This window comes from Heliangelus exortis, chromosome 2 (assembly GCF_036169615.1).
Source record: "Heliangelus exortis chromosome 2, bHelExo1.hap1, whole genome shotgun sequence".
In the NCBI taxonomy this organism is placed as follows: domain Eukaryota; kingdom Metazoa; phylum Chordata; class Aves; order Apodiformes; family Trochilidae; genus Heliangelus; species Heliangelus exortis.
This window is the reverse complement of record NC_092423.1, coordinates 130285212-130308729: the sequence shown is the minus strand read 5'-3', so window position 1 is coordinate 130308729 and position 23518 is coordinate 130285212. Positions and strand designations below refer to the sequence as shown.

Sequence of the window (23518 nt, the reverse complement as noted above, 5' to 3'; positions counted from 1 at the left end):
TGGTCCAGTGAAGGTCCATGTTTTCTCTCAGGCAACACACATTTCTGCTACTACTATCAGCCTTTTGCAAAGGGTATGTACACATAGAATGCCCACAACACAAAAGGACTGGCACCCCATCGTGCACAGTGTGCATAAAGCAGAGCAAGAGCAACTTAGTCTGGAACAGGGAGTGGCAGATTGGCACAAAAATCTCTCAGAGTGTACACATCAATTTAGCAATGTCCAGCCCAAACAGATGACCAGTTCATGCCAGAGCTTTCTCCACTTTGACCAGCACGAGAGCCAGCACAAGACCAGCATGAACACTTCCCAATGAACACCTTGCAAGAGAGACATCGGTTTGTTAGGAGAAAAGTAGTTGGGGGAAAAAAAAAAAAGAAACAAAGAAACAAACACAAGAACCCACAAAAATAGCCAATAAAAATGAACCAACCAAAGACACAAACATTCTGCACTTCCACTGGGGACATAACAAGAAAGAACTGCACAAGCAGAAACTTGGGTCAGAAATTAGGAAAATAATTTCCAGGTTAAGAGTAAAGCCCCAGAATAAATTGCCTTAGAGATTACTGAGTTGCCATCCTTGGAGAATTTCTATAAAAAGGATTGAAAAATCTCATTCAGGATGGTACTGTGGGACTTGGCACTTGGGGAAAGAATGGTCTGGGACATGAGATTTCCTGCCATGCTTCCTGCCCCTCTCTTCCCCCCCCCCCATCTCCCAATTCTGCACCTTTACCAGCCTCCAATCTGTGGTAATACAGGTGTTTGCACAGAAATACAACATGTACCACTCACTGTGTAGTACTTCGAGAACACTGAGGAACAGCAGCATGATACTCAAATGTTTTTGCTACAAGTACTTTGGTTCTTAAGGGATAAACACCATAGCTCTTGAGGAAGGGAGCAAGCCCTCCCACTTAAGCAGTTCTGGTTTTAGGTAGCAAAAGCAGAGGTGAGGCCAGAGACAACACAAGGAGAGAGTAGCACTTACCTGTTTTTCACAGTACCTTTATTTAGTGGTTTCTAGGCAAGGGAGTAGGATTGTTTGTAGCAGAGAACAGGGGACAGAGCAGAGGAGGTGGCTGTGTTAGGCACAGGGATAAAGCAGCACAGAGTTCACTTTGTGGGAAGGAAGAAGGGGCAAAAGATGAGAAGCAGCTGAAGTCCTGGAGCAGCTGAGCCCACCCTGCAGGGCACCGAGTGGCTCCCACACTGCACTGTCCCTCTCCTAAAGACAGAGCCTTCCCAGAGTTCCAAACCCTGCTGTAACAACTCTTCCTCTGCCCATCCATCCCTTCATTTCCAACCCTGACAGTATCTCTGTAGGATTAACATTTTAACCAGTTCTTAGAGTGAGGAGGGAGAGGCTCAAGTACTCTCTTGAGGAGATAGATCAGGGGAAAAATGCTGCAATATTCCTGACCAAACTCAGCCCAGACCTTCCTGCTCCCGCAGCTGCAATTGGCATCAGAGGAAAAAACTGAACAGCACAAACCTGTTACTTTGTTTGCTTCAGGTATATTATAAGGTAATTAACCTGTTATGTGTCATGGCTGCCTAAGAAGGACACTTCTTCCTCTATTTGTTGCCAAAATTAATTCTTCTTCACAAGTTCAGTACAGGAAACAGACTTATGGTTCTTTGTATGGGTGAAGAATATTCACAAACAGCCAAAAAAATAGGAAAGTAAAACTGCTTTTGCAGTTTTGTTCAAGGAGATTCAAAATACTAAGCTCTGAGGTCTTGATCTATGTTTCGAGTGGGTTTTCTTTCCTTTTTTTAAAAATGCTTTTATTATTATTTTTTTTATTAAACAAATTACTCAGAATTTGGGGTTGGCTCAGCTCATGAGATTATCTAGTACTGAAAAGCCTATCTGGACTCCAGAGGCTACCAAAAGCAAACACCCTTATCAGCTAGGCACTCAGTTTAAAGAAAATGACACTCCCCTTCAAAAGGTGCAGTTCTTCCTTATCTCTTTACACAGACCATCAGGGTTTCAGCTTTCACAATGCAATTTCAGCACACAACATTGCTTGGTAGCTGAACAGAAAATGCTGAGATGTGAGCAAGACCATGCAGTTCCTAAACTCAGAAAATGCATATTCTAACAAGAAAAGTATTTTTTACATCAACTATCAGCTGTATTAATAATAACTAAAAAAAAAAAAAATCATCAATATTGGCACTTCCCAGAAACAAATTTAAAAATGCTTCCTGTGGCTACCTACAAAGCTGGGTTTGCACCATTTCCAACAGCTTAGTGCAATCCATTATGCATTAAAAAGTCGTAATTCCTAGGCAAGAGAAAGGAAATTTATTAAGGTCTGAACACATTTCAATAACTTCCCTATTTCCATGACATGAGAATAAAAATAAAATAAAATAATTTTAAAAAACCCAAAAAACAACAGTTGCATTCACAAATCATAGTACCATTGACACAAAAGAAAAATCTTGTATCTGCTTAAAGTTACAAAAGATCTTTATTTCACCTCAGTAGAACTTATGTTTAGAAAACAGATAACTGTGTTGTTCAAAATATTAATCCCTTGCTGTAAGTGAAAAATACCATACAAACTGTTCTTTTTCCTACTTGGCAGTTCTATTTAGCAGAAAGAAGGCAAGACATCCAGCAGGTAAGTTGCCTTATATGGATTGCAAAATACTTCAAAGTTTTGTAATTAAAGAATTATTACCCTTCATTCAAATCCTGTTTGGCTTAAATTCCCTGAAGCTGACACAGGAAACACCGAGTTACGTCTTTCAGCTAAATCTTCAGGCAGGGTTTTTAAAAAAAAAAAAGTCAAGAGGGCCAACTTCTGGGCCCAGACACCCATGTTTAAGAGCTGCAACAACACAGCATCCACTGGGTTGGGACAGTAAATCCAGCTGACAAGGCAAATGTGCTACAGCAGCTCTTATCTGGCTCCATGTAGAACCTGAGAGCTGCAGAATTAGAAGGGGTCCCAGAGAGACCCAGATGAGAACCCCAGGTAACCAGGGGTAACCCCTCAGGACCCCACACCCCAGCCTGGGCTGCAGTGCTGGGTGTACAACTGGCAGACCTGGGCACGCTACCACCTAAGCCCTTAATGAGATTTAATTCTACTCAACACAGTTTGCCAGCACCAGAATCTAATGCTTAATACAAATCTTGTGCCTCAGCCACAAAACCATTCTTTCTTGTTGCCTTAGAACACTTTAACCACACCTTGATAAGTAAGTTTAATGTGCTAGTTACAGGAGAAGGGCCAGATAATTGTTTTGGGCACCATCAGCAAACTATACCTACTTCCTAATATGCAAGTTTTTTCTCCTCCAAAAAGTGTCCAAATTTCCCATTTAACACTTTGTGATAGTATGAGGGTGTGAGGGGGAAGAGAGAGCAAAACTTTTACTGTTATATCCCTTGTTTCAAGTCAAAACAAAAGGAGTGCAATCTACAAAGAAAAGTCTCAAGAAGCATATTACTATGCCAAAAGAAGAAATACTAGAAATGTTTAATTAGAAAGCTTCAGTGCTTCTGAATAATAATTTTAACTTTGCTGGTTACCCAGCTAAGGTCACTTTTACTGCCTTAATTGCATTTCATCTTGGAAAAATTTAGAAGTCATACATTGTTACAAGGCTCTGAGCAAGATCACCAAAAAAGTCCCTCTCTGCTTAGCAAAGCTTGTCATCTTTTTTTAATTGGGCAGAAGAAATGCCCTACCATACTCTGGGCTCTTTCTTGCCATCACCCAGAAGCACTGAAGACTGAAACAGAGTGACCTAACTCACAAGAAGGAGCAAGAACGTGCCTAGGCAAGAAAAAAACATTTAAGAATATGCACAGGTGCCAAGAAGAGAGAAGTGTGAAAGAAACATCAGTTTAAGAAAGGAGGAAAGGAGGTGCTGAAGAACAGAACTGGGTAAGGAAGGGAGACAGCAGAAACAGTACACAGTACATCCTAGGGAGGGCATTATAAACCAGTACTTTAAAACTAGAGATTTATTCTTTTTTTCCTTTTCCTTTCCATAAAAATGACCGTTTAAGTTCTAACCAGCATCTCAAACCTCTCTGTAAGACACTGTCAGCTCTGGCTGTTTGCTTTAACAGTCTGACAGACATAACCACTGCAATAGGAGGGGTAGGAAGAATCCTAGAATTGGCTGGGTTGGAAGGGATCTCAGAGATCATCAAGTCCAACCCTTGATCCACTACCACTGCAGTTACCAGACCATGGCACTGAGTGCCACATCCAGGCTCTTTTTAAATATCTCCAGGGACACAGAATCCACCACTTCCCTGGGCAGCCCATTCCAATGCTTGATCAGCCTCTCAGTAAAGAAATTCTTTCTAATGTCCAACCTAAACCTCCCCTGGCACAACTTGAGACCGTGCCCTCTTGTCTTGCTGAGAGTTGCCTGGGAAAAGAGACCAACCCCCACCTGGCTACACCCTCCTTTCAGGGAGTTGTAGAGAGTGATGAGGTCTCCTCTGAGCCTCCTCTTCTCCAGGCTGAACAGCCCCAGCTCCCTCAGCCTCTCCTCATAGGATCTGTGCTGGAGTCCCTTCACCAGCCTGGTTGCCCTCCTTTGGACCTGCTCCAGGACCTCAATCTCCTTCCTGAACTGAGGGGCCCAGAACTGGACACAGGACTCGAGGTGTGGCCTCACCAGGGCTGAGTACAGGGGCAGAATCCCTTCCCTGGACCTGCTGGCCACGCTGTTCCTGATCCAGGCCAGGATGCCATTGGCCTTCTTGGCCACCTGGGCACACTGCTGGCTCATGTTCAGCTTCCTGTCACTCCAGACTCCCAGGTCCCTCTCTGCCTGGCTGCTCTCAGCCACTCTGTGCCCAGCCTGGAGCTCCCCATGGGGTTGTTGTGGCCAAAGTGCAGGACCCGGCACTTGGCCGTGTTGAACCTCATCCCATTGGAATCAGCCCAACTCTCCAGTCTGTCCAGGTCCCTCTGCAGAGCCCTCCTGCCTTCCAGCTGATCCACACTCCCCCCCAGCTTAGTGTCATCTGCAAATTTGCTGATGATGGACTCAATCCCCTCATCTAAATCATCAATAAAGATATTAAATAGAACTGGGCCCAAAGAAGTGCACTGTCAGCTGTTCCCAAGGCAGTCAGTATCTCAGTGTGACACCCTGGGGTGAGGCTGGGTGAAGATGTCACCCTGTGCCATGAAGCAGAGGGGGAGGTGGGGGCTCTGCTGTGGGCTTGAGTGATCTCCAACAAAAAGGGAGGCAGTAAAACTGCAGCTGCTGCTGAATGCAAGTGGAGTCCTCCACATCTGACAGCAGAATTCCACAAGCACTCCCTCCTATGGCTCTATTTAAAACTGGGATAGCAAATGCTGGTGAAAAAAATAAACCAAGATACGAAAATACAGACAATACTTTCTGCTGAAACTATTAAAAAAAAAAAAAAAGTAACACCACACAGAAAGAAATCTACATCAAACATGAAAAAGTTGTTATCTCCAAGACTTGCAAATCTGTCTCTTTGCTTTACATTTGTACTCATTTGTTTAGCAGGAATGAAGCACATTTGATTTGATTCAATATTTTTGAGACAATCTGAAACACATTCAGGTAGCTGGTAATATAAAACTCCACTTAGAAAACCTTAGAATTCTAAAGAATAGGAAAATATTTTCTTTTCTTTGTGAAATGCTTTGTTTCTTTTAGGACTGCTGAAGCAAGCTAAAAACAAATCAATAGTACACTTGTCACAGCCTTTCTAAAATCTACAGGATTGCTGCTCCTCTGAAAAATTCTTTATACGACACAAATGACTATGTTCACAAGTTTCTAATGGTTTGCCAGCACGATTGCCATTCTCATCCTTTCCCAAAATATCTAGAAAGATGGCAAATGCTTCACACACACGTTAGAGCTACCAAAAGATGAGCAGGTACTGCTCAATACCATTCAATCCGCACCCAGAACTGTAACGTTTTAACACAACAGACACAAACATCAGAACAACCAGAGCAGAAACCGATTGCCTCGTTTCCCCTAACACCGCCTTTGCCAGGGTACTGCCATTCCCTCCCGGAGATGCAGCTTCAGCTTTTCCTCTTTTCACTGCTTCAGGAGCAAAACCCGCGGTCCCGAAGAGGCGGGCGCAGGGCGGGGTTTGGCTGAAGGCACCGCTGGGCTCCCCCACCCAGCACCTGCCCTCACCAACCTGGGGAAGGCTGCAGGAACCGCACCAGCCCCGCCAGGCCGCGTTACCGACGCCCGAGCCACCCGTGACACGTTCACCCTCAGCACCCCGCCGAGCCAGGCCTGAGCCTGCGCACCGCCGGGGAACGCCTCACAGACTCCTCACGCCGGGGCAGCGGCACGGGCTGGGCGGACACCCGCTCGCCGTGTGGCTGCTTGAGGCCCGCCCCGCCCTCCGCAGCGACGGCGCCACGGCCCCGGGGCGATCGCGTTCCCGCACCGCGTTCCCGCACCGCCGCCCCTCGCCCCGGAAGCGGCCCTCACGCGCATGTGCAACGGGCCCGCCCGCGCCCACCCCCTTCCGCCCGGCACGCGACCTTCCTTGCCCGCTCCCCGCGCGCGCGGGGCGGGGCGGCGCACGCGCCCGGCCGCTCCCGCCTCCCGCCCCGCCCCGCGCCGCCCCGCGCGCCGGTTGGGCCTCTCAGTGCGCACGCGCCCTCTGACCCCCTCCGGCTCCCGTCCCGTCCCGTCCGTTCCCCCCCGCGCACGTGTGCTCTCACGCATGCGCATGCGCGCTGGCGCCGAGCCCTCGCCACCCCCCGTGACGTCGCCAGGCGCAGGCGCGCTCCTTCCCGGCCGTTTCCCCCGGCGGCCGCGGCGCATGCGCGGCAGCCGCCGCCCCTCCCGGACGGGCCCCGGCCCCGCGCGTCGCTCCGCCCCACCCGCGGCGGCGCCTGCGCGGAGGGCGCCGTCGGTGCGTGGCGTGCGGAGCGGTGGGGGCGGGTGGGGGCGGGGCGGGTATATATAGTGCGCGGCCGGGGCGGCGGCCTCCCCCTTGTCCCCCGGCCGCCGTCGGAGCTGTGTGCGCAGTGCGTGTGCTCCGGACACCCGGACACGCCGGCCCGGCCCCGCCGCACCATTTATTACTAAAAATATAAAAAAGCCAAAAAAAATCCAAAAATCCTAAAAAACCTTTAAAAAAAAAAAACCTTCCCTCTTCCCGTCAACCTTCTGCAACAGGCCGGTTTGATATAAAATAACCCGGTGAAGCGAAGCCCCCGGACCCGGCGCAGCCGAGAGGAGACACAGAGCGAGACCGACCCCCGCCGAGCCCAGCAGCAGCAGCAGCCGCAGCCACCTCCGCCAGGCCCGGCACGGAGTGAGCCAGACCCTCCCGCCCCTTCCACCCGCCGCCGCGCACCCGCCGCCCGCAGCCGTTGACTTTCGAATCCGCCTCCGGCGTGCCCCTTCCCTGCGCCGCCACCGCCGGCCCCTGCCCGCACGGACCGCCGGGCCGCCGCGGCCTCCTCGCCTCGTCAGCGCCCCCCCCTTGCCCTCCCGCGCCGGGAGACGGCGGCAGGATGAACCCCAGCGCCCCCAGCTACCCCATGGCCTCCCTCTACGTGGGGGACTTGCACCCCGACGTGACGGAGGCCATGCTCTACGAGAAGTTCAGCCCTGCCGGGCCCATCCTTTCCATCCGCGTCTGCAGGGACATGATCACCCGCCGGTCGCTCGGCTACGCCTATGTCAACTTCCAGCAGCCCGCCGACGGTAAGCGGCCGCGGGGTGGGGGAGGTGGGGAGGGGGGGCAGCGGGGGTCGGCGGGCGAGGAGGCCTGAGGGGAGAGCCGGGGCGGTCGCCGGTGGAGGAGCCATGTTTCTCCCCCGCCCCCACCAGCGCTCGGGCGGCCGCCCCCCCTCCTCCCCCCTCCCCGCCCCGCATCCATTTTCCCCGCCCGGGCGCTGCCGGGGCCGGCGGCGGTGCTGCCGGGGCGCGGGGGAACTTGGCGCCGCGCGGGGGGAAGTTGGCGGCGGGGCCGCCGCTGCTGCTGACACGCGGCCTGGGGCCGCCCGCGCCTCGTGGCGGCGGCGGCGGGCCGGGGGGGGCGGGGAGGCGGGAACCGAAAGCCGACGCGAGGCCCCGGCGACGTGCGGGGAAAGACCCGGCTTCCCCTCCCACCCCCCCACGCCCGAAAGAAAGCCTCGGGCCGGGCGGAGCTGCCCGGGGCGGGCGTCTGGGCGGGGAGAGGATGTCTATGTGTGCGTGTGCGAGCGGCTCTTCCACAGGCAGGCACCTCCGTGCGCCGCTCCATCGGAGATGCGAGGTGAGGGCTAGCTTGAAGGAAGCATCATAGTCATTAGCCCCTTTTAATGACTACGCAGGAGCTGGGTGTGTGTGCGTGATTAAGAGACCAAAAGAAAGAAGTAGGACGTACGAGGGTGGCCTGGTAGCTTTATGGACGTCCAGTCACAGCACAGGCCAAAGCGTAACAAGTTAAAACACCATGGCAGGTGTGTCACGGGTAGGGGAGGGGGATGAAACTACTTGGGCCTCCTTTGCTCGCTTTTCACGTACCAAGTTCTGTTCTGATCCATTTCTCTGTGGTAAACTCTCTGACATCGTGCTTCTCAAGCTCTGTTTTTATTAAACTTGCTCTACACAACGTGTTGCTGGTTCTCAGAAGTTACATCAGTGAAATAACTTTCCGTGTAGTTTTGGTCATGTTTGTGCTAGGTTGAGCAAACCAGCTTGTTCATTTGGAGACCATTTCGGTAAAAAAACCCAAATGTGATCCGTTCTAAGTTTTTTGGAGTCAAATTTAAAGAAATTCATCCAGCTGAACATAACTGAAAAGGTTGCTTTCAAGTACAGCTAAATAATCAGCTTTCTATTGTAATGGTTTTATTTTCAAGCATATGAAAGTGAGAGATTTAAGTTACAAACTTTTCAGACAATTAGGTTAACTGGCTTTGACAATGGGCTTTAGTATATGGCCATTATCAGGTCAGGCTTTGGTGTACCGATGATATCTATATGTAAGTAGTAAAAGTTACTGGCTCATCTTATTAATGGGCAGATATTCCACCTGTTATCAGCTCTCACTTTAGAGAGCTTTTAATCTATTCAACCATTGTTTAGGAGGAGATTGTTTTAATGCTTGTTTTAACATACTTTGCTTTCATTCAGTAAAAACCCATGGTGCAAGTTTATTTTCAACATGAAAAGTAAGGCGTTAGCACACAGTTCAGTACCATGATGTGATTATGTCAAGGCAGAAGTTAAAGGTAATTTAAATGTTTCTCCTCCTTAGTAATGAGAGAATTCTGTGAGCACTGGCTTTACCATTGTCATTAGTTGAGCAACCTGTTCATTGTTATGTGACTTAGTTTGTAATTTGTCAAATAGTAGAACAAATACAAGTTTTTCACCTGAGCAATGCTTGTTTTCAGAGTTTGAGAGTGTGCTGCTTTAAAAATGCCATACTCTAAATGTTACAAGTATTTTCAGATTTTGGGAAGTACATATTTGATTCTACACCTAGTCAAGTTGAGAGCTGAAACTATTTCTCATCTGTCTCAAACTTCCATCCAGCACATATCTGGAAGCACTTTTTAAAAAGACACTGAAATTATATTGTTTAATTATACTTTTGTAGCATTTTAAGAATTTGTTGCACTTGGTGAACACCTGTAAAGCATCTGCTGATGTTTCTTTTTCGTAGATTGTTCTTTCCATTTACTGAAACCTTGAAATAGGAGTTCTGGGGGTGAATGATTATTCTTACAGTACCACTGATTTAATTTTGATTCCAAACTAGCTGCCTGGTCTTGGCTTAGCCTAATCCTGAGCTGCCTTTCAGGCTGTGCTTACTAAACAGCTAGTAACAACTATCTCTGGTTTTGAGAATGCCTTTGAAGATGCATTTAACATTACCAGCTGTCTGTAAATTTGGGATTTCAAAGCTTTTCCAAAACCAAATTAGGCCTGATGACACATTTGTGAGGTATGCACCCACTTCATAGTTGTGACTTTTCAGAATTTGAGTCATAGTCCAAAGGAAAACCCAGGCAGTCTTGCTTAATCATATAGCTAGAAATATTCTTAAGTAATTTCAAACAGCACTTCTTCTCTCTTCAAGTTTTTGAGTGGTCATGTTTTTCAGGTTTATTATTTTATAGCTATTGCTAAGTACGTTTATCACAGTTTAGTGTCAAGTAAATTTTTACTGAAGTGGACTGTCCAGTTGCTCACTACTGAAACGAGGACTGGTGACTCATTCAATAAAAGCTCCAGCAGAATCAGCAAAAGTACAGCAGGAGTAGGTGTGTCCACTTGGTAACAAGTTAACTGCTGAATGGAATTGCCTCCCGCAAACTTGCAGCAGCCTTTTAGGGCTGAAATATAATGAAAGTAAGCCAGTTTTACTAGTTGTGAAGTTTAATGAGTGGCATGTAACTGATTGCAGAGGTATTCTAGCAATGATTTAAAATCCATTGTGTAATGACAATGTGGTGCTGGTTAAGCAGAAATCTTTAAATTTCTTGTACTTCTGCTGTACTTCCTGTATTTCCATACCCATAGAAGAGAAGAGCTGTTAAAAACTTGCCACGCTGTCCCTGTCTTTGTAGAGAAATTGCGTTGGTCTAAGAGAAGTGTTTAATATTAGTTGAAAGTGGTAATGTTGGCAGAGGCTGGTGTGGACCCACTTTGAGTCAGATGTTTGGGAAATGTGTCCAGGAACATGCATTTTTGAGGAGCGTCAGGATTATTCTAGAAGCAATTAGCATTAATTAGAAAAGCTTCTTTTCTAGTAAGGAAAGCCCTGTTACCACTTCTGGAAATAATGAACTGTTTGTTGTTGGCACTTCTGCTGGCAGTAATAATTCTAATGACTTCCAGGGCAAGACTGAATCATTAGATGTTTCTGCCATGGTCACTCTGATACCTAATTTTTTTAAATTTTTCTGTTATAATATAAAGCCTCCTAATGCTTTTTGTTTCTTATTATCAGTATCTAGGTTGTCTTTTCTTTCCTGCTTAATTTATATTAAAGTTCATGAAAGCTTTGTTAGCTTATTTAAAACACAGTGCTCATTTTTTGTGGCTTCAGTTTAAATCAGTTGTTGACTCGCTTCTGTCGTGTGGTTGTGGTAATAGTATCAGTAGATTATTTTTTTTAAATATTAGATATCTGTCTCGTTAACTTCTGCAGGTGGCTTTCAGAGGATATAATCTTCATATTCACTTGGAATCTGAAAACATGTCAAGAAAGGACATAAAACATGGTGTACCAGCTGAACCAGAGGCTGATTGCAAATTTTCTTTGGCTGTGATATCCCATACATAGCTAAAGATAAAAGCAGCACATAAAGAACAAAACCATAAAGAGTTTTGCAACTGGACCTTGGTCCTTCTCCTGAGAAAACAATTAACTGGTGTGGTTACTGTTTTTAAACCAGTACTGAAACAGTATCAATCCTGTTAACATCTCATTGCTCTCCTATATGCAGACTGCAATGAAGTTGGGTTGGTATCAGGGAGTGTGACTTTGGCTGATATTGGGACTTCTTTCAGTGCTCTTCCAGGTGAAGAGGAATGAGGACAAAAAAGAGCTAATGTAGAAGGTTGCAAACTATGTCTGCCACACTTGAGAACTGTTGCTCTGTATTGCTTTAATAACTTGACTTAAAACATCACAGACATGTCTTGTTGCTTTGAAGAGATGTATGAGAACTGAAGAAGCCTTGGTACTTCCCTATCTAAATACAGAGATCTTAAATTCAGGTTTTGAAAAGACAGTTACAATGTTCTACTGGAAAAACTGCTCCATCCCAGTGACAAAACCTGGTTTATGTTCCTTCATTTTGCTCTTTTAATACTTGCTCTTTGAGTTTGTATGTGAGCACTGTGAGCTTTTTATATATATATAAATTTAAGATTTTAAAAATAAGTACTAGTTTTAAATCTGCTTGAACTATCCCTTGCCCAGAAATCCATCACAGGTGTTTTTTGCCACTAAGGAAGGAATGTGTGTAGCATCTGCCCAAACCAGGCTTGAACCCCACCTGGAAAAGAAATTTCATTAGTTTAGGGGTACTGGTGATTTAGGAGTTGGCGTGTTCATGTTTGCAGAAGCCTATGTATAGGTACAAGCTGTGCCCCTAAAAACATTTCTATTGATAGAGTGTACATCTGTGTGGTGTGGGACTGGCCAGCTGATTTCCACAATTTAAGACTTTTCCTCCTGGGGAATAGGTTGTTGTTGCCATCACTTGATTGTCTTCTCTCACTGTACCATCTTTTCATGGTGCTGTCAATCCTTCTAGAGTTTGTTCAGCTGCCTTGTGCTCCCTCCCGTCTCCTAAGTGCTGCTGAGTTTCTGTCAGTTTTTACGTGAATAAAAGAGTGGAGTTTATTTACGTTGGAGGTTTGGGTTTGCGTCTCGGTGGTGGTGCTGGACTTTTTTTTTTTAAAGTCTGAAGAAATTGTTGTTTCAGTGGTGTTTACGTGCTCATGAAGGTAACTGACATTTCCTACTGATTCCATGATGTCTTTCCAGCTGAACGAGCTTTGGATACCATGAACTTCGATGTCATAAAAGGCAAACCAGTGCGCATCATGTGGTCTCAGCGCGATCCATCTCTACGCAAAAGTGGTGTAGGAAACATCTTCATCAAGAACTTGGACAAATCAATTGATAACAAAGCTTTGTATGACACATTTTCTGCTTTTGGAAACATCCTATCTTGTAAGGTTAGTGGGCGATTATTTGTGCGTTTCATGTTTTGACACAAGAAATGTGTTTATGCTGGAAACATTCCATGGGTATTACAAGAGGGTTTTTCTTTTAATAGGTGGTATGCGATGAAAATGGATCCAAGGGTTATGGATTTGTACATTTTGAGACACAAGAAGCTGCAGAAAGAGCTATTGAAAAAATGAATGGTATGCTGCTTAATGACCGCAAAGTGTAAGTACATAAATACATAGGTGGGGGTCAACTCTGACTGAATTTCATTTTACAGTGGACAGACACTTAAAGCTTACCTAGAAGAAATGGTTTTTAATTTTAAAGGTGATGAAGAACTGTAAGTCTGGGAATCACCTGCCTATACTAAAAGCAGAATAAGTTCAGAAAAGGCTAATAATGGACTGGAGGAAAAAAATGTATTTGTTAACCTACAAGACAATGCTGTAATGAATTTGGGTACTTATCTAGTTTTGTTGTATTACAGAGATATTGTATTGTATTGTTAGAGATAAAATACAATCCATCAGCTATTCTGACTCATACTTCCTTTTTAAGAGCTGGGATAGGTATGTTGTCCATTTTTTTGGATGAAACTTAAAGCCCAAGAGTTACTCAGTCCTAGCAGTGGTCAGATTACACTGATGTTTTTATATGAATGGCTGTTAATAGGCATTTTTAGGAAACAGGGGAGGAAACTAGAACTTAGAGAAACTTGTTTTAAATATTATCACTGTTCTATGCTGTAGGAAAAAAGTTATTTGGTTACTTGGTGGTATCTAGACTTGAGAGGGGAGGTGAGTGGATCAAGTGTGCCTCAGAGCTGTGCCTAAGGGGTCATTATGGTATTTGGTTTAGTGGCAAAAAAAAAGCTCTGTCAATACTTTAAAGGGTTTGTAAAAAAAGATAAATTAGCATCAACATGGATTAGCACGGATTATTTTTATGTGGCAAGATGGGTGGATCAAAACATACAGGGAGAAGATACTTTTTTGAACTTGAGTTTTCCTGCTTGTTCTGTGCTTGACTGTCATACTGTGGATGTTTATTCAGCTTCCATCTGTTTTTTAAAATCTTTTTATATTAGTAAAGAAAGGTCAGGATGTCGTCTTAAAAGCACATGATTTACATGAACTTGGTTTGGAAAAATAAATGAGAATTAACTTGGCTTTGAATTTCTGTTCAGGTTAGATTTTTGAAAGTGAGTTAAAGCACTCACTGTCAAAGTCTACTGAATCCTTGGTTACTATAAATCAGGTGAAGTTGTTGAAAGTCTGAGAGAATGCTGTGTTACTGTTTGCCAATTTATTTGGTTTGTCAGATTTGGAACTGTAAAGGTAGACAGTCTAATAAAATTTGACAGCATAAATTTATTAGAGTCAGAAATCAGTGTTAGCCATGTAATGTCTGTACTAGGGCAGTTCCTTAGGTCACAGTGTTCTTTTCAGCTTGTGTTCCTTCTCTGATAGTATGATCTGACCTTTGATGTTCCCAGTCAATTTGCAATGGTATTTGACTGAAGACCAAGCTGAACTATTTTTTTCTCTATTAAAAAAAAAGCCACTGCAAAAAAACTCAAACCAACCAAAAGTCTTGCTTTGACATAAGCTGGAAAGGTTTGTGAAGGAGGTTAGGTAAATATCTCTTGCTTGAAAAGAGGATCAAAGAATGGTAACTGCTTTAAGGCTGCCACTTTTTTAGTGTGACAGGAATGGAGCTGATATCTAGAATATTTGTCTAGCCACTTTACCTAGTGGCTAAAGCCATTGTCCAGTGCCTGTTGTTGCTAAAGGTTGTTTTATAGGAGTGAATAATCTTGCCAGTGGCTTGAAAGTGTTTTTGTCCTGGTAGCTGTGATAAGCACACTGATGTAGCAAAGAATAGTGAAATTGTGTTTCTGATGAAGTATTACTGTAAATATTTTATCTGAGGGATTTCATGCCTATAAAGGTGCCAGAGTATTAAAGTAAATTTTTAAACCTTGACAGAGATGATTTAATCTACACTATTTTGTTCTTCTGCAACTAGATTTGTTGGAAGGTTTAAATCTCGCAAGGAACGTGAGGCAGAGCTTGGAGCCAGAGCAAAGGAATTCACCAATGTTTACATCAAGAATTTTGGAGAAGACATGGATGATGAGAGACTTAAGGAACTCTTTGGCAAGTTTGGTAATGTCTTAAAGTTTAAGTTTATGCAAACATGGGTGACCTTCAATTTACTACTTATATCTCACCTGTGCAGTGCCTTAATAATACAAGGGATCCGCTGGTTGATGTTGATTTTAAAAAAATTCTAAAAAGGTACTGAAAAGTTAATACTTCATTCCAGTTTCAGATTCAAGTGCAGTAATATCCCCTGCAGAATTTTTTGCAAAAATTTTTGAAGTTGCAAATATAAATGCTTTCTGGTTTAGAAGAGATTGATGTTACGAATTCCCTGCAAAGATACATGATAAATGAATTTGCTGTTGGTTTCATTGACTTGTCTTTACTTGGAGCATTTCTCCTCTAGTGATTGAGCTGCGTTGTAGTAGTTGAGCTAATATGAAATTAAAAGGAATTTTTCTGTTGTTAAGCTGTTGGTGTCATGATCTTAAGTTATGCATGGGGCAAAATTGTGGCAGGCCCATGTTGATGATCTAGCAAGGTATGTGTCACCACTGAAACAGGAAATGACAAAGTTCTTTCTTCAGCTACAGGTTCTTACACTGGTTTGTAGGGCACAGCTGCTTTATTTTCAGCTTCAACTTTTTTTTTTATTATTTACTTTCTTCTGTGCCTTTGCTGATCTCCAGTGGATAACACGTAGAGCAAGACAAAGCTTTGTGTATGAGATAATCTAGAGCAGCTCTAAGCAACATTTATAGGAAATTCCACAACTGAAGTTAAAACAGTAGTGGATTTAGCTGCCAATATCTGTTTCAACTGAGTCTCTGCGCTGCATTTTTCCGAAGGTTTGGAATTGCTAAACTGCAGTGGCTTTTCACTGGGATAAACGGATAAGCACATACTTAATAGAAAGGCCTCCTGTCCAGTTTTCAAAACTGTACTTTTAAAAAAGCACCTGTTTCAAAGGATGGAAGCAGTAATGATTTTTTAATGTCATAATTTTTAATGAGAAAACCAATTTAATTCACTTTGAGGTGACATTCCCTCCCCATTTGTTTGAAAATATGGTAGGGAAGAAATTCAGCATGACTTAAGTATTGTTGAAGTTAAGCATTGGAGTAATTAGCAATTTTCTATTAATGGATAATGCTTACTAGATACTGTTAATAGGTGCAGGAGGCCTTTGTGTTACAGGTGAAGCAAGTTAAAAACAGGGACTTTAAAACAGCCTGTTCAAAACAGGAGTAGAATATACTCTGTATAGGAAGCATAAGTATTTCATTTTCTTTTTAGGTCCTGCCCTAAGTGTGAAAGTCATGACTGATGAGAGTGGGAAATCCAAAGGCTTTGGCTTCGTTAGTTTTGAAAGACACGAAGATGCCCAAAAAGTAAGCCTGCAGACTTATTTTTTAAGGAATTCTGTGACTGAGAACCAAATCATACGTTTCATTGAGTGTTTTGAAATCTTGTGAATTCACTAAGGGATTTTAATTGGCCAAGGACACTGGAAAAGCAGGCGTCTGTTTCCTAAATGACTTGGCATCATTTCTGTCATTTAGAATGTTTTCTTGCAGGCAAATGCCAGCTGATTTGAAGAGCCTATTAAATCAAGGTACTCTGAGACAGCCAGAACTAGTATAAAAATGGGGAGTCTTGTATTATATAATAACCTGTTGTAGTTGGGCTTAAGGGTCTCATTGAGATTTGGACTCCCTCGTGCAACATGCAAGCATCAAAGGTGATTGCATCTCCCCCAAACCCAGGTGAACCATCGGATCCAGTTTGGTTGCACAAAACATTTGTGCGAGGCAGTAAGGATTGTGTTTTCAAACTTCAGGGCTGTAAAGTCAGCAGGAAAGCTGTTAGTTTTATGGACTGTGTTTGTCACAGCTGTAAGAAAATAGTCCTAGAGCCTTTGATACTGCTTTTACTCTGAAGAGTAACTTGGAAAGAAGGGTCCTTTTAGTTCATGTTATATGCCTATAGCATGCCAGTATGCTGTATAACTTAATTGTTTGTCAGCTGATAGATAGCTTTGATGTGTCAGTTGACTGGCAGTAGGTTCATAGCATCATTAGAAAAACTCAGCACAGAACAAATAAGGGCAACAAAAAAAGTTTGCTTTTCAAAAGGCATTTCAGTGATTTGTCAGTAGTGCCAGTGTACAAGCAAGAGATTAGGACAAATCAGATCTACATTGATCTGTCTTGCATCCATTCACTGATGAATTGTTTATCTTACAGTGGTCAGAATCACATGTTGGGTGTTTTAAGTAACATAAAATTCTGATATCTCAGTAAATAAGTATTTAATGGCTTTGATCACAAAGAAGGTATGCAATAAACTAATGACTTCTGATTTAGAACTATTGAATAAATTAGTGTTTTCACATGTTAATAGTTAACAGCATAAAGGAAGAAAGCTAATATTTTCATACTCTAATTTTAATTTCCTTAATTGAATGCTAAAAAATAAAGAGAAAAATAGTAAGATACATATGCCAGCAGTAGCTTAACATATACTATAAGAAAATCTGGTAGATACTAGACTTTCAGATTTTACTTCTAAAACCAGAAGCCAAGTGTGCTAATCAGAACTTTTTCAACTTGATTTGGCTTCTTTTCTATGTCTTTAGTAAGGTAAGGCTGGAGAAATAGTTGGATTTGTGACTTGATACTTTTTCCTTGTGATTTTTTTTTTTTTTTTAGCTGGACAGAAGAACACTCAGAAAGCAATTTTCATTTTACCTTAAGCATGAAGTCTTGGGCTTTTTTTTTTTTTTTACGTTAGTGATACTTTAGATGGGTTGGCCCTTTTTCTGGAGTCTGTGTAACTTTTTATATTTTAATCTTTTTTTGCATTCCTGAAAAACACTGGAGTACAAAGCACTGCTAACCTGTTTGGTTTTTATTTTTATGAAGGCTGTAGATGAGATGAATGGGAAAGAGCTCAATGGGAAACAAATCTACGTTGGCCGGGCTCAGAAAAAAGTGGAAAGACAGACGGAGCTGAAGCGCAAGTTTGAACAAATGAAGCAGGACAGGATCACCAGATACCAGGTTGAGTTTTAATTCAAGAGGTTGCTGACTTTGTTCTACGTTATTTTTAGATTTACAGAGACCCCCATTTGCTTTCAGAAATAACTTCACCTTCTTTTTCAGGGTGTAAACCTTTACGTGAAAAATCTTGATGATGGGATTGATGATGAGCGTCTTCGAAAAGAATTCTCCCCATTTGGTACAATCACTAGTGCAAAGGTAAAGTGTATAGACTGCACTTGTCTTTTCTCTGAAAATGAACAGTGGTCCCTTCACTGACTTTTTTTCACTAACAGTTGTGACCCAGTCACTTGACAGTGCTACTTTATACTGTATATATGTGGACATACACTTTCTTGATTGTTGAACACCCATGGTTAAATTCATGTGGTTGTCCTGTCTTGAAATAGAATACTGATATTAATGTGAGAAAAATGGTATCTTAGTGCAATAACAGGCTCATTAGTATTCACTCATCAGTATTTCACTGGGATTTTAATCTATATTCAGTAACAGCTATTAATTAAGCAATTATATTCCTTTTTATAACTAGAGTAAAACAAACTTGTGGTCTCACAGTAAGCTGAAAAAAGAAACTCGTGTGAGTTGAGTAGATACAACATTCCAACGTTCTCTTGTTTTAAAACTAAATTTTGTACTGACAGGTCATGATGGAAGGTGGCCGCAGCAAAGGATTTGGATTTGTATGCTTTTCATCACCAGAAGAAGCCACCAAAGCTGTCACAGAAATGAATGGTAGAATTGTGGCTACTAAACCATTATATGTAGCTCTAGCCCAGCGTAAAGAGGAGCGTCAGGCTCATCTCACCAACCAGTATATGCAGAGAATGGCAACTGTAAGAGCAGTACCTAATCCTGTAATCAACCCTTACCAGCCAGCACCTCCTTCAGGTTACTTCATGGCAGCTATCCCACAGGTGTGTATAGAGAGGAGCTACTGAATGTTTTGTGTTGTGGATAAAATCTGTTTAGATTTAACAGTAAATGTAACTATTGGTACGTGTCCATAATGTCAGCATTGTAATTTCATATCAGAAAGGTGATGACTGTCTAGCATGCCCTTCAAAGATAGTTACACAATGTTTTTTCTGTTTGGCAGACTCAGAACCGTGCTGCATACTATCCTACTAATCAGCTTGCTCAGCTTGCTAGACCTAGTCCTCGCTGGACTGCTCAGGGTGCCAGACCTCATCGTAAGTCACTTGCCTCTTTCCAGTGATTATAGTAAACTCTAGAGCATTTACATTTGCACTTTTAAATACATTTTCACACCACTGCAGTGTTCTCTTTGCCACACTAGTGGTATTGCTTCTGAACTCTTCTCACTACTCAGTATTTCAGCATGTAACTTAATATATTTTCTCTAAAACACAGCATTCCAAAACATGCCTGGTGCTATCCGCCCAGCAGCACCCAGACCACCATTTAATAACATGAGACCAGCTGCACAAGTTCCACGAGTCATGGCAGCACAACGTGTTGGTGAGTTCCATTTATGTAAACCTTAGGTATTAGGCTTCTTTTGTAATTTTGCAGATTCAGAGTAACCTCTTAAAGGCATTTGGAGGCTCAGTATCACATGTGGTAACTTTCTTTTCTGGCTCTTTCTGAGTAAGGTAGTAGCTTCTAGCAGGTCCTTTTAAGTAGTGTCCCAGCTAAGACACCACGTGTTGTGGCCCCATCTCTTTAGCATAAAACATTTATTTTAGTGTGCATTTTAATATTGGATGGTGGCTGCCATTTCTAAACATCATTGTGGCAATTGTAATAGTTGGTTGTATTTAACAGTACTAAGATGATACAATTTTAGCTGCCTGTATCCTGTATGCAGAATCTGCTCATCACTGAATGAACCAAAATTGATTATAATGGAGTCTTAATTATCTTGGAATATAATTAGGTAATAATATTTTTTAGCTACTTCATGGAAGTATCTTTTTAAAGATGATTGTTGATATATTGTGCTGAGCAAATCAAGTGTCCTTTGAGGTTAGAATGAAATTCAATTAGTACCCAGCTAAAATGTATGCTTCCTCACAGATCTTTTTTCAGTAGCATATAAGAAAAGAAATTAACTAGTGAAGTGACTGGAAATAACATGCAGTAAATGTTTGAGATTTGAACTTTCAGATGTTATAGTTGGCAGTACTGCTGAGATTAATCTGTAATACAATACCTAAACCAGATACTCAGTTTGATCTGCTTTGTCATTTTTAATTTGTACTATGTAAACAAAAAAATAAACAACCAAACCACAATTATTCACTTACAGAATTGTTATTTTTTCAGCTAATACAGGAACACAAACAGTGGGTCCACGTCCTCCAGCAGCAGCCACTGCAGCTACTCCTGCTGTACGCACAGTACCACAGTACAAATATGCTGCAGGTGTTCGTAATCCTCAGCAGCATCTCAATACACAGCCACAAGTTGCTATGCAGCAGGTATGGGATTTTAGGCACCAGTGTGTGCTCTTGGTGGTGTTTTTTTGCAGAGGGGGGTGGCGGTGGGGGGCTGCTTATTATTGAGAGTTGTTTTTGTTACTCTAGAGTTCAGGCTCTGCATTATGGCTGCAGAGTTAGAGCCTTGGATTCTTAAGTATATTTCTAGTTCACCTGGGACAGGTCATGATCCCCCCTTACTTCATATTTTCCAGTTGCTTGATAGCCTCAGTGGAGTGGTTGATACTAATCCTCAAGCTTTAACTAGCACCATTTGATTCAACTTGCTCAGTTGTAATTTATTAATTTTACTGGCAGTGTAGGCATTGTTTATGCTGAGTTGGGGAAAATTGGATATTTAAAGCTGTACCTAATTATGAAGTAGAATTTAATTTTGGATTGGTGTTTAATTAATTTGCAGCCTGCTGTCCATGTGCAAGGTCAGGAACCCTTGACTGCTTCCATGTTGGCTTCTGCCCCTCCACAAGAACAAAAGCAGATGTTAGGTATGTACACAATACCTTTCTGTATACCTTGTGGAAGAAGGACAGTCAGAGTACTCTCTATCATTCTGAAAACACAGAATAAATTGTTTCAGCAGTAGAACAAGGTGTTTCCTTTTACCCTCAAATCTAGTCTGTGCTTCTCAGATGAGATTTGTCACTAATTTAACTTTTTCTTCTCTAGGCGAACGTCTATTTCCTCTCATTCAAAGCATGCACCCTACTCTGGCGGGTAAGATCACTGGGATGTTGTTGGAGATTGACAACTCTGAACTCCTCCACATGCTCGAGTCTCCTGAATCTCTTCGTTCGAAGGTAGGTGGATGTTCACTTCCTGCTGGTTTTATCTGCATTTAAGTCTGCACTGGTTTAACAGGTGTTCATGGTGGCACAGCAATAGTCCAGGGTGAGGAGGTAGAATAGCTTCTTGCAGAGGGTGGCAGTGACTTAACATGAACTGGGGTTGTGATGTTACCTATTTCTGTTTAACAGTGTGAGCATTGTTCGTTTGTATGTAGAATTTAAACTGCTTCATTAACTTAAGTATACAGAAATTACTAAGCTTCCTTTTTTTTTTTTGACTTAACAGGTTGATGAAGCTGTAGCCGTACTACAAGCCCACCAAGCTAAAGAGGCTGCTCAAAAGGCAGTTAATAATCCCACTGGGGTTCCAAGTGTTTAGTAAGTAAGTTTTCTCAGCATTGTGGCTTTATAATGACTGGGGCAATAGTCCTTAGTCCATGGCCTTATAAATGGGGTGCTTCCAGGCTCTGAATCATTTGTAATGACAGAAAGTAGCATCTCTGGTCACAATTGTAAACAGATTTTGTGTACCAGCCTGTTGGCCAGTTCTGTAGCTCTTGGCTAGCAAATGCTACTGGTGTTTTGTCTGGTTCTGTCAAATGCAAATTGTTCATGCTCTTGTGCAAGTAAGCTTGAAACATTGTTCCAACCCTATTTTTCATTAGAAATTGGTATCTTATTTATACTGTTAATTTGTATATAGTTGCCAAAACCTAAAATTATACAGTAGTTAAAAACTAAACTTGACTTCACATTCTGGTGAATTTAACTTCGCTGTCAATTGAAATACTTATTTTCTTTATTGCCTTCTGTGGTGTTAGTATCTTAATTTTGCATGACAAGAGGCAAAAAGTGGTATCTTTACAATTTTGAAAGGGGAAAAGGTAGTTGAGGATGATACAGAGGCCTATTTTCTATTCAGTCCAGTTACGTTTTGCCTTTTATATGAACTTCCTACATTTGATGACTTAACATTTTCTTTTTTGGTCTTTTTGTTTCCACAACTTTTCTTTTGGAGGTGGAATTTGAGTTGTGTTTCTTCCAAATTTTTTCCATATCTTTTGGTGGTGACAGCTTTCACACTGAAGATAAACAAGTGCTGAATAAATTGTCTGTCCTAAACTAAGATGCCCAAACTCTGAGACAGTGATGTTTTAGTAATTGGAAATTGAAAAATACTGCTAATATCATTATTCTATGACCCTTGGTATGCTGGCCTTAAGAGCAGAGGTGACCTGCAGCCAGCACAGGAATTATTGTGTGAAGCCATTGCCCAAGGCCATGCTGTGCAGAGTTCTATGTTCAGTTTTGTCTTACTAAGTCTTGATACCTCGCTGCTTGTGAAGAACCTTGGGATAATTGGTAGGGTGAAAGCCCAAAGTACTGTTTGGCTTACAGTTGCAGAAAGCTTGTCAGAAAATATACAGTGCTGCTTTAATTTTATAAACAATACTGTTTTTGTTTGCAGAAAGATCCGGGACTACAATCTAGAACTTCGCTTCACCGAAGAAAAAAAAAATCTAAACATGGAAAAACTATTAAATATTGAGAAAAACATTGCAAAATATAAAATAAATAAAAAAAGGAAAGGAAACTTTGAAGCTTATGTACGGAGCAACGCCGGGACTAGTAAAACAAGTGCTAGTCCTAGATTACTTATTGATTTAAAATTTAAAAAAAATAGTAAAATTAAAAAAAAAAACAAATTAATGTTTTATAAACCCGGGGGAAAAGAATTTTCAGCACAGTACAAAAATTTAAAGCATTCCTTTCTTTAATTTTGTAATTCTTTACTGTGGAAAAGCTCAGAATATCACCACTGTTTTAGTTGACAGTGAGAATTGATAGCTGAGCAAAGAAACATAATTTGGATTATAAAATTCTTGGTTTAATAAAAATTCCTTAAACACTGAATTACTTGTGGTCATTTCTTTTGTACAGTGTACATCTGATGAGACTGACAATTAAGACTGACAAGTTGGAACCTTAGTCTGTAGTTTTAGCAGTTTCTAGAGAACACAAGCTTAGGTTTAACCACCTGTTTCTGATAATAAAAACTTAGGCATTAAAATAGAAGACCAGCTGGATTCATATCTGAGTTTTAAATTCTTAATAGCATGGTGTCTGAGCTTTTGTCATTTTCTAATTAAAAACTGGCCTTTAAGTACCCTGCCTTGATATGATCAGTAAGAGAGGTTGTTACAGGAGGTCTGTGATGGAATTGTGCAACACAACACTTGTTCCCATTTGACCACCTGCATGTGATGTTTGCTCTCACAGGTTTTGGTGGAAGGAGCAATCCCTACTAGGTCTCCAGCTGTGTCTTTCAGCTGGTTAATGATCCCTGGGGTGGAGGTGGCACAGTGTGGATATGGGTGACTGAGCGAGCATTGTCTGCTGC

General features: G+C 42.4%; 1 protein-coding gene across 6 annotated transcripts; it reads left to right on the top strand.

Annotated features, from left to right (window-relative positions):
* The first annotated feature begins 6962 nt into the window (after positions 1-6962).
* On the top strand, positions 6963-23031 carry PABPC1 (poly(A) binding protein cytoplasmic 1). Of its 6 annotated transcripts, none has more exons than XM_071738071.1 (15): positions 6963-7725; positions 12515-12708; positions 12810-12925; positions 14732-14871; positions 16105-16199; positions 17733-17870; positions 17973-18068; positions 18515-18787; positions 18970-19063; positions 19245-19352; positions 20160-20314; positions 20733-20817; positions 20999-21129; positions 21404-21495; positions 22586-23031. In XM_071738071.1, coding segments are annotated over exons 1-15 (1911 nt in total). In that variant the 5' UTR covers positions 6963-7532; the 3' UTR covers positions 22587-23031. The 6 variants fall into 6 exon arrangements, with proteins under 6 accessions (XP_071594172.1, XP_071594171.1, XP_071594173.1 ...); XM_071738070.1 differs by having other exon boundaries at positions 7002-7725; positions 21404-21499; XM_071738072.1 differs by having other exon boundaries at positions 7010-7725; positions 14732-14862; positions 21404-21499.
* The last annotated feature ends 487 nt before the right edge of the window (positions 23032-23518 follow it).

Coding starts and splice junctions, on each gene's coding strand:
- PABPC1 (XM_071738068.1), top strand. CDS start 7,828: ATGTTTCTCCCCCGCCCCCACCAGCGCTCGGGCGGCCGCCCCCCCTCC. Junction 14,872..16,104: donor GGAACTCTTTGGCAAGTTTG/GTAATGTCTTAA, acceptor TTTTCTTTTTAG/GTCCTGCCCTAAGTGTGAAA. Junction 21,130..21,403: donor CTGAATCTCTTCGTTCGAAG/GTAGGTGGATGT, acceptor TTGACTTAACAG/GTTGATGAAGCTGTAGCCGT.